The sequence below is a fragment of the Drosophila subobscura genome, chromosome A (assembly GCF_008121235.1).
Source record: "Drosophila subobscura isolate 14011-0131.10 chromosome A, UCBerk_Dsub_1.0, whole genome shotgun sequence".
Classification (NCBI taxonomy): domain Eukaryota; kingdom Metazoa; phylum Arthropoda; class Insecta; order Diptera; family Drosophilidae; genus Drosophila; species Drosophila subobscura.
Window position 1 is genome coordinate 17,391,653 of NC_048530.1, and position 11,261 is coordinate 17,402,913.

The 11,261-nt window shown below is 46.7% G+C and overlaps 1 protein-coding gene across 1 annotated transcript; it reads left to right on the plus strand.

The window, feature by feature from the left end:
* The first annotated feature begins 7,258 nt into the window (after positions 1-7,258).
* Positions 7,259-8,257, plus strand: LOC117896464. The gene is made up of 3 exons (XM_034804801.1): positions 7,259-7,750; positions 7,821-7,918; positions 7,974-8,257. Exons 1-3 carry the CDS (start codon positions 7,272-7,274, stop codon positions 8,255-8,257), a joined length of 861 nt encoding a protein of 286 aa, XP_034660692.1. The 5' UTR covers positions 7,259-7,271.
* The last annotated feature ends 3,004 nt before the right edge of the window (positions 8,258-11,261 follow it).

An 11,261-nucleotide genomic window follows, 5' to 3' on the forward strand; every position in this document is an offset into this window, starting at 1 on the left:
GAGGGGAAAATGAAGCCAAAGCTGAAACTGAAACTGGAGATTGAGCTGGAGTAGGAGATGAAGCTGGAGTAGGAGCTGGGAATGGAGTAGGAGCTGGGAATGGGAATGGAGATGGAGCTAAACTTGGTGCTGGCTCTGGCAGTGGGTGAATATTGTAAAAAGCATTGACATTTATTGTTCATTTGACAGCATAATGAACATTTTTACATGCAAATACGCTGTGTCGCTGTGTGTGTGCGAAAAAAAGTGTTATAAAGCGTTTTTCAAGCGCTTATTTGTATGTTTTTATTTAAATAATAAATGGGGGTCCTCACATCCCCGCACCATCACTCTCTCCACCTCTGCAACTCTCTCTCTCTCTCTCTCTTTCCATTTTCATGGAGGCGCTCATAAGTAGGCAATGATTTTTGCTTTGTTGCTTCCCGAATTCGAGGCACCACCCACACTCCCTGGCCAAGTACCAGTGGCCCGTAATGAGCGTGTCATTTAGCGTAATTTCACTTGATTGTTATGGCATTACAACAATGCCCAAGCACACAACAGCAGAGAGAGAGAGAGAGAGCGAGAGAGAGAACGCTGCGCTGCCCCCTGTACTGAGGGCGGGTGTTTATCTTATCGGCACAGGCAACTCCCCCACTTTGTCTGCATAAATTATGAATATACATACATACACTCACAGCTACAAAGGCTCTTCTTTTGTTTGTTTCTTTGTTGCTTAGGCATCGTTTAGAACAATTTTTCGTTGGGCTCACCTGCAAAAAGAGAGAGAAACGTCAGAGAAAAGTGTTTAAATCAAATAAAATAAGATTCGATGAGATAATGCATAAGGGAGAAGGAGCAGTAAACTCAACAGCACAAGTTCAAGCATTTGTATCTGCAAATTACTTCAAAATTTGTGTGTTGCCCCTTCGGGGCATGGTTAATTTTTATTTTCTTTGTTAAACGTGCCATGTTATTTTTTGGCCCAAAAACTAAACAAAATAACAGCCGTGGGAGGTTTTCTTTAAGCAGTAAATTAATAATAGTTCAATGCGAATTATTTCCACTTTGGTTCTTTGTTTTTCTGCAGACTTTTATTGCAAAATTGTCTGTGGCATATTACTGGACGACATTTCTCGCTCAATTTGTTTAATTTGGCATTTTCCAAGTAAGAGATATTCACGCACACACGTTTAGTGTGTCTTAGACATTGCACTTTTCCATGGAAATTTGCAGGATTTCCCCAATGCTATAATTTCGCTTCCAATTAGAGAAGTTCGTTTTGAACTTTGACTTTCGCATAAATAATCATTGCCATTTTGCCATTGTTCCAGCTCGTCCTTCTGCAATCAAATTACTTTGAAAAACAAATTTGTTTGGCTTTTTGTCGTTAATAGTTGATCCCTGAAAATGGCATTGCAATGGTGGCATGCAACGCATTCAACGTGCAGTCAATAAAATATGTTTCTTAGGGAACATCCTAGCAGCTGCAGCAGCATTGATTGCACTTTCCCAATTCGATAATTTTGTTCGTGGAGTTGCCTGGAACAGGCCAAATTCGGTTCTACTTCCGTGTGTTCTTCGAGCTCTCTTGTTCAGATCAGAGAGAGGGAGTGGACATGTGTGTGAGCCGCACTAAGCCATCAATGGGATACAAGCAATTTCGTTTAATTAAAACATGACCAGACCACACAATTTGCCTCCACACACCAGACACAAACTGATTATGATTGAGGCGGAAATTGCAGCAAGCAGTCGAAGGAAGCATCGCAGCAGCAGCAAGAATGGAAATCCAAATCGATGCATTTAGCAGCAGCCACAGCTAGACAATAGCAGCAGCAGCAGCCGCAGGAGCAGCAGGGGAAACAGTAACAAGATTGCAAAACAGACGGACACACACACACATTTGAAATGTGCAACAGCAGAGTGCATTTTTGGGGTGAGATAAAATGCCATTCTGCATTTTTTGGGGGTGCCACTGAAAAATGCAAACTACAATTGTATGGACGAATTGCAGCCAATGGAGCAATGGAGCGCATGGCCAGGAGCAGCAGGAGCGGCAACAGTTGCCAAAATGTAGGACAGACACCGCCCGATGGCTCATTACAGTCAATTGAAGTTAATGCGAGCTGGCAGATGGTTTTTTGTTGTTGCTGTTGTTGTGTACCCTGTAGCCGGGGTATATGCTCGAAGGGTATGCAGCATAAAGCGCCAAAGATCCAAGGTATCCCAAGTATCCTTCCGTCGGCTGCCGACCTCTACCTGCCGCCGTCTTTTTCGCACTTTTTGCCCAGCCCAAGAGGTGACGAAAAGTATGCCCAAAAAAACCACAGCAAAAAACCAAAAAAAAGAAGAGCAAAATAAAAAAGGTAAAGGTAAAAACAATTCAAAAGTGAGAACAAACAACGGAAAAAAAGGGGAGCAAAGAGCGGAGTGAGAGAGCGCGAGGCAGTCTGCCATTATGGCAATTTAATCGAGCGGAAATAAAGTTCTTAAGCGTCATAAACAAGATTTAATGTGACAAAAAGGCAAATCACAGCAGCATCACACGCGGGGCAGGAGCGGGCAGAGGAGGTGTGTGGCGGGGAGAGTGAGGTGTGGAGTGAGAACAAACGGAGAGGAAAGTCGGCGGCAAAAATGTCAAATGGCATTTCCCCCAAAGGCGACAAGCCGTTGGAACCCCCCCATAGTATCCTGTATCCCTACCACCACACACACACACACCCCCATCCATGGCAAGGTAGGAGAGTATCCAACCACGCAACTATGCAGGGGAGGGTGCGAGGGTGGGGTGTTGGCGCAGGACCGACATTGGTCCAGGGGCGGTGCTGGGTTCCATGAAATATCGCGGTCTAGTTACAACTTGAAGCGTTTCCCTCTCGGATTATGAAACCGTAAAAGAGTACCCCTCTAATCTCCATTGAGTGGGGTCCTTGCTGCTCCTGTGGTGTGTGTGTGGGTGTGTGTGTGTGGGTGTGTGTGTGTGGGTGTGTGTGTGTGTGTATTTGCCAAATACTTAACACATTCAACACAGCGCCACAGCATGCCATGTCCTAAAGGATATCCAGCGGTAGCTTCGTGATGATTAGTGATCCTTCTGCCGCACTAAGAGAATCTTTGGCAATGTTCAACATTATGCAGAAATGAATGCATAAATATTTAGTCGAATGTTTAATGTTGAAACGATCTGTTAAGGGGCAACAATCGGGTCGTGGCGCACTGCCTCATGTGGCAGTCGGCAAGTGTCTTGCGGTCGACACCTTGCCTCATGCCGTCGCATGCCAAATATTTGCTCTAGCAAATGTCAATAAAGCGGAAACGGATGTAACAGAGGAAGCGCAAATGAGTGGAGAATGGAGAATGGAGAAGGGAAGCTGTGGATGGGCAGATACGACTAGAGAGTCAGGTAGATGGATGGATAGACGGCATGTGTTCGTAAATGAGACAGCAATTAGCTCAAGTTTCACGTTTTGTTGCGCAAAATTTAAACTTAAAATGGATGAAAACGAAACATTTCGAATGTGCTGCAGTTGCAGTTGAAGATTCCTGTAGATTTTTCCATGGAAAACAGCGCTAGAGTGGTGCTGCGGCCAAGTAGTAGCTGCGAGCAAGTAGCTGCGACTAAGTATCTGCGTGTAAGTAGCTGCGAGCTGTGTCATCAATAAATGTCTTGATGGTCGGGCACTCCATCAAAGCTATTATCGAAACGGTAGCAACAACAGCAGCAGCCCACATCGACATTACTTCAAAGTGGCAACAACAAAATGTGACGAAAACTTTGGAAAACAGATACCAAACGGAAGATAGAGACGAGCAGGTACAAGCAGTGGCTAGCAGGGCCAGCAGGGCAAGCAGTGGGGCAAGCAGGAGACGAGCAGGCGGACAAGCAGGAGCAAGCAGTGGGGCAAGCAGGAGACAAGCAGTGGGACAAGCAGGAACATGCAGAAGATGAGCAGGCGGGACACAAGGTAATAAGCGGGAGACGAGCCGCGATGATTGGTGGAGTGTGTCAATCGCGTCAATTGTCAATCTTGCGGCTTATCGGCGCATGCAATCGAATCGAGAGCGAGCAAAATACAAAACTTAAGGGGCACACACACCGCGACCGCGACCGCCCGCTCGCTGTCCTCTCCTAGGTCCCGGGCGGGGTCTCTTATCGGTCTCTTAGGGTCGCTCGCTCCCTGAACCTGCGGTAGCTTCTGGTGGGGCCTGGTGCAAAAGCAGCGATAAATCAATCAAATCAAATCGAATCGAATCAAATCAAAGTCAATAATGGCAAATAATAATTAGACTCAAGTTGACTGAACGATCTGGACTGAACGAACTGTTCAAATAATAATCAAAACAACACAAACATCAACTGAAACACTCGCGTAGTACAGTTCCGAATAGTTTTGGAGTAGCCACCAAGGAGAAGGCGATGGCAGGGCCTAGGAACTGTAAACGGAACCATTTTGGAGCGTGAGATTTGTCATATGTAAACCGAAAACCACGACCCTTTTGGCAAAGGAAAACTATGCGAGGGTCTATGATCTCTAGGAGTTGCTGAAGCGCAGAAAGATATCCACAGCAACAGCATTAGGTTCCAAATGCCAAATCCTAAGCCACGGCTCGTCCTTATCTTCTGTTGGCTCTATCTATACTCTTCCCCAAATATTTGATTAATTGCAAACGATGTTAAACGGAGGCTTCAACCCACACTATCGAGTGGTATCAAATAATTATCAAAGGGCATTTCAATTATTGAGAGGCGACCAAATAAACGCAAACACAACCAAAACACACGCAAATTTAATGGAATGTAATTAGAGTTTGTAAATGAAATTGATGGCAATGCCAAACAATTAACAAGTCAATTGATTGACTGAATGTTGATACAGCACACACAAGCACACACACACACACACACACACACACAGGCACAGGCACACACACGAAACGTTTAATGTATGTAAAAAATGCAATCTTCCGTCTCTATTTCACTGTCCGTGTCTCTGGCCCTGTTCCCTGGCTCTGTCTCTGTCTCTGTTCCTCTCCATCTCCCTCGCTGCTGCTCAAATGTCAATTAGAGCAGCGCTGGCTTAAATCGTTTATTTGCATATGATTGATGGACATCGATACAGAGGGGGAGTCATGTCGGAGCTCTAGAATATTTGCAGTCAATTCTGGACCCGCCTCCACTCCTACTTCGCCTCGGACTCCACTCTATTAACATGCAAAAATGAAGACATTTACATGACAGCCGTGCTGTGCGGCTCGTCACTGTCTCATTTGTCAGTCAGCATCACAGACACACACACACACACACGCACACACGCACATGCAGGAGGAAGGGCAGGGCGGGCTGGGGGGTCGGGTTGCGCCTGCTGACAGTGCCTAAGCGGCCATTTTATCATGTCATCCTTTCAGCACACACACACACACACACACACATACGAATCGTACTCCTCGCACGTATGACAAATGATGGCTGACACATCGTCACTCAGCTTTTTCATTCTCTGCAGCTCCTAAGGCGCTCCTCTGGCTGTTGTGGGTTGCTGGGGGCCGCAACTTGTGTCTGCACAGATCTGCAGAGATCCCATTGTAGTCTGGCAACATATCTGAAGGAAATGCCAGCGGATTGACGCAAGCAAAGTCTACAAACATTTAGCAAACATTGTTTCGATCGATCGCATTTGGCTGTCAACTAATTTTAGCTGGAGTGTCCAAGCATGTCCTTAGCGTGTCCTGTGTGTGTCTGTCAGTTTCCATTAGGCAAATCTAATAAGCGAGTATCCGGCTGCAGTCTGCAAGCTGCCTTCTGGCCTTTGCCTTGCGACCTTTGGTGGGGGCAGAGTGGAATCTGGCCAATGACAAGGCTAAGTGCATCCAGCCACACGTCAGCCGGTACAACTTTGACCCCGCCACACCTCGATCTCTCCCTCTCTCGCCCTCTCTCTCTCTCTCTCTTTATAAACATTCATATATATATTTCGGCCTTTGACTTTGACTCGTTATCGATGGACACACGGATGCCGCGACAATGGCCCTGGCACTGCCGTCCTGCACGTGGCATGTACATGGCTTCGCCTGGCAACTTTAATGGCAGTTTAATTAAGTTAGTCGCCGGAAATTGTTGAATTTCCCATGAGTGCATTTTCGATTCGATTAAGTGGAGCGGAGGCAGTGCCAGAAATAAACAAATAAAATCATCAACCGCAGCAACGACAACAACAGCAGCAAAAGCCGCCACTGCATTAAAAACAAAACCAAAGAGTTTGCCAGTAATTGAGCGACGGCCAAGTAAATTAACCAACGCCAATGCCAATGCCAATGCCAATGCCAAATCCACAACCGCAAACATGCCTCGGCGGGGGGCAGGACACTGTCTGCAACATTTACCTCGCAACGGCCTTGGATCTCCGCAAAAACGGAGATGAGTCGCTGTCAGTCGATGAATTGAAGGATGCAAATGCAACATCAGAACCACAAAGCCCTCAACAACAGGTGTGTGTGTGTGTGTGTGTGCTGCCCTCCTGCCTCACCGATTCAAACACAATTCACGCTGGCCCTTGGCCTTTCTGGCAGCTGCTCCAAAAATCCAAATGGAATACCAATTTTCGGGCGGGAGAAACGTGAACGGGATCCGGGGGGTCCATGAATCATAATTCATATGCGCAATGAATGAATAGAGGCAGGCCACTTGTTGCCGATTCAGCTGCCCCTTGCCACTGCCACAAAGGCCTTGGCGCCGCCTGCACTTCCTGCACATCCCCCACAGGCGAAAGAGCATCCTAATTATGCACTCCACTTGTGGCACCAGTTGCCAAAAACTACTCGCAGCTGTTGCATTCAAATTGTCTGAATGGCATATTCGTGGCTTTTGTTTCGAGCATCACATGGCCAGGCAAAGGATTGGCGCAAATTGTTGGCCAGCATCAATAAATTATGTTATGCATAAGGCCATACTTAGGGCTTCCGAAAAATGCCTGCCAGTGAGCCAGGAATTCCCAAAAATACTTAAGTGCGCGAATTTGCATGAATAAATGTTTTTTATAGTATTTCGCATGGTCAGTAAATAGCTCTAAATGCAGTAAAAACATTACAACAAAATTGGGCAGCACTTTCCAAAAGATTTAAGCCAAACCAAGAATTGCCCCATCGAGGTATGCTTTTGATATACGATCAAAGTTGGAGCAACATCTACAATCACAACATTCAGCGACGCAGCTCGACGGACTGCGAAACACGAAAACATTAAATATTTACAAATACTTATAGATAGTGCCGCGCCGTAGTTCATCGCGATAATGTCGCGCCCTAAGCCCCGAATGACTGGCAATTTTCCAGTGGAGCAAGCTCCCCCGAGTCGCAACTTTCTCAGCGAAAATAAAAAGAGTCTTCGCTCGCTGGAGCAGACAACAGCGGAAAAGCTGGCTGCCAGAGAGCCAGTGCGTCCCAGGTGGATGCCACCCATGCGCCGTGCCGGCACCGAGATAGGCGAATGGAAAGCTGGCGGCAGGCCCCAACAAAATACCCGCGAGAGCAGTCTAGTCCGTAACCGCCTCAACTCGTGTTCGCATCAACAATTGGGTGTGGGCGCTGCAGAGTCGGGCCAACGTGTTGGCCGCCAGGAGCAACGCGCTCCGGTGTACTACGACCACTCGGAGGAGGCAGCACAGTCGTCGGACTGCAATTCGTGCGGCACACGGCGCAACAGTGCCACAAACACTGCCACGCAAACGGAAGACATCAGCGACGAGCTATACCTGACAAATGCACTAAGAAAGTAAGCAGAAATATCAATAGGAATCAAGTGGATTAATTTGTAAGTGTTGCGTGTTTTTGTGCTCTTCTAGGTGCAGCTTTGATGGGGCATCCCTGAGCAATCGCTGTGATTACAGCGAAGACGAGGAACAGCAGCCACAGCAAAGTTCCTGCAAACACGCTGGAAACTGTGAGTATTCTGCACCCGAGGGGAATGACCAATCGATCTCTATTCTTGTCAACAGTTCGCGACGAGGTGCGTTTGCCTCGCTTTCTGGAAAAGGACGAGGAGCAGTGCGAACCGGGTCCGGAATGTATGCTCACGGAGCAGGCTCGTGTTGGCGATTTGAAGAGCGCACAGCAGCGCTGCGATGGTCTCATCAGTGAATTGAATCGCATGCCCATCACATCGCAGAGTCTGTGGGTGCGCAGCCGCAGAGCCGAAATAGACAAGGAGCTGGCCATCGTGGATGAGCAGATTCGAGTTTACTCCAAGCCAAAGCTATACAACTCAACCAAATACAAGTAAAGTCCGTATGAGGAAAGTCCCTGCATGCCATGGACTGGCTGTTAGTTCATAGTTTCTGGGCGGTTCTACGCATTACTACCCAAGAGCTGTGCACTACATTCAGTCCTGCGAATGCAGACAACAAAAGACTTCAGAAGAGAGAATGCCCAGCACTTTGGCTTGCAAAATTCCAAAACAATTTCTATTCGTTTAATCAAGTTTGAGACAGAGTCTGGCGTTAAATTACGGAAATTTCTGGGCCAAGATTGAACCAATTATGTGAGATTTTTGGCAGAGTTCGAGGAGGAACTTGAATCAATAATCATATAAATAAAATATAGTGCGAGTCAATTAATTCATTAAAGTTACCAAGCTGCAATTAATTCTATTCATAATTATATTCAAATGTTATTTGCTCACTGCGGAATTTAATTTGTGCCAAGAACACTCTTAAAAAATATTCACAATCTGGGCATAAATACATTTATTTCCGGTTGCATCGAAGCACCTTGTGAGAGGCTCAACAGAGCTCTTGAAGGACTATCCAAGGACTAGCTTAGGGGAGAACTCTATGCGTATTTTTGGCGCAACGCTCTTGCCGAAATTCCTTCAGTTTGCTTTTTGGAAATTGCAGTCTTAATGCTGGGAGTCAGCAGTCAACAAGTCGGTGGGGCGGTCGGGGGCTACGGGGGGGCCAGCGAAGACAAGCACCGCAACGACCTCCAATTAGAAATAGTTAGCTATTTGGTTGCCACATGCCACATGCCACGTGTGTGTGTGTGTGTGTGTGTCTGAAATTTAGCACGCTATAGCACACACACACACAGACAACCGATTTATGCCTGGCAGTTAGCAAGGAGCCAGCAGAAGCAGCAGCCAGTAACCGTAGCTGGAGCTGGAGCTGTGAGCAGGCACTTGCCAGCAACAGTTTCACCTTTTGCACCATATTTATGTTTGACACCACACAAAAACACATGCATAACGAGCGAAAGAGATGGCGAGCAGGTAGAGAGAGAGCGAGAGAGAGAGAGAGAGAGCGAAAGAGCTAGAGAAAGGGACACAACCTTTGGCACGCGGTGACGTTGCTTTTGACCTAGTAAAATGCAACAGCGTTAAAGTCAAAGTGCAATGTTGTTGCTGCCTCTACGACCCTACCCCTACCCCCCACGAATGCCTGTAACAAATGCAATCGCTGGCAACAACAACAACACGAAGAGAACACAAAAAAAACACCAAGCCAAAACCCAACCCCAACCCCAAGGGACCACAGGGCAAAGCCACACTGCAAGAAACAAAAATGCAGTCAAAAATTAAATGAAAATTGCAGACAAAATAGACAAATGTTCGGGTTAAACATTAAGCAGCAATTAAAGAGTTTAACTGAAGCTAGAAAAATGTAAAAGACATTTTTTTGCAGACATAAAACCACAAGAAACAACCAAAAATTAAAAAATAGTCATTAAAAAATTTAAAAAAAAAGTACAACTGCCTGCTGAGCTTGCTTTTGGGACAGTGCAACGAACTCCCACTCCCAACACACCCAGAGAGTGGATGCAACTGACAGCAGATGCATAAAGCAGCAGACAAAGGCAAAGGCAAAGGTTTCTGCCTTCTGCCTTCTGCCCCGTTCGTGGTGGCATTCAGCTCCATGTCTTGCTGTCCCTCTCCTTTTTTTGATATGCATAATGTCGCTTTCCCGAAAGAGTGTGCCCCAGCCCCCGCCCGGCATCGACTTGAACCCGAGAAGACGAAGGACCTGGAGGCTGCTGCGCATTATGGCTGGAGAATGGAGCACAGAGAGGATGTGGCCATCAGTGGACTTGCAGCGGGCGGGTGCCCGTGTGACGTGTGTGCCCCGTGTGCAGTCCACTGTTTGGCAGGCGAGTCGCGTGCGGCAACCATCTTCAATGTGGCACTAACTAACTAGTTAGACACTAACAGCTGCCATTGTTGAAGCCAGCGACAACAGGGGCGACAGGTGAGCGGGAGTCGGGAGTCGCATGCAAATTTAAAAATGCATTACATGTGAGTGTTTCCACCGAGTGCTGGGTGGTGGATGGGCTGACTGGTTGCCTGTATGTGTGTGTGTGTGTGTGTGTGTGTGTGTGTTCTGGCCTGGCTTAGATAGACGCAATATATGGCTCACTGGCGAGGGCAATAAAGTGAAAGCGAGGCAAGCCAAAAACAAAACAAAACAAGAAAAAACCACTAAAAAAAAGAGTAAAAGGAAATGGAAAACAGGGCCAGTGTGTGTGTGTGTTTGTGTGTCCCTCCTTGCATATAAAAAAGGGTTCCTTCTCAGGGCACGGGGCACATTGAACTTTAAACTCCAGCACAAAATGTTTGACTTGGCCAAATGTTTTACCCATGTCAAAGCAAAAGCAAAAGCAGCAACATAATATTCATTCTGAGCAAAACTGGAGTATGTTTAAGGAACAGATGCGACAGAAGAGAGACAGAATTTAAATATATTGTCTTAAAACTCCTCCTGCAGGAGACACTTTTGTTGTGCCGCAAGCCTGAGAAGCGAATCCTTCACCGCCTCCGTTCGGCAACAGAAATTGTGGCAGCTTCAGGTTGCAGCAGAGATGCGATGCACCTTCTCCAACAGAATATGCCACATGGAAAACTCTTTTGTGGTCTCCACCGCATGCGAAATTTCCTGTGCAGCAACCGAGTCCTGGCAGTTATATCTATCTAGCTTCTCAGCTTGTCGTAAACATGGACTCTAACGAACCACAAAATATCTCTCGCTTCATTAGCAGTGCCCCCCAGCAGCTGCAGCTCCGAAAGTGTGCACCAAAATGCTGAAATTCAGCTTAAAAATTAAACAATTAACAGACAAACACAACAGAGTAGAAGGAGTCGAATTCCATTCTGCTCATTTACACATCTACAGGGGGGCAAGGCACTGCAGCAGGCGGGAATGAGTCACGAGTGTTGCACGAAATAATCTGAAAAAAGTGTGCAACTTTTTAATGCAACTCAACGGTGAAGGAGAATAACGAGAACGAGAACGAGTTAG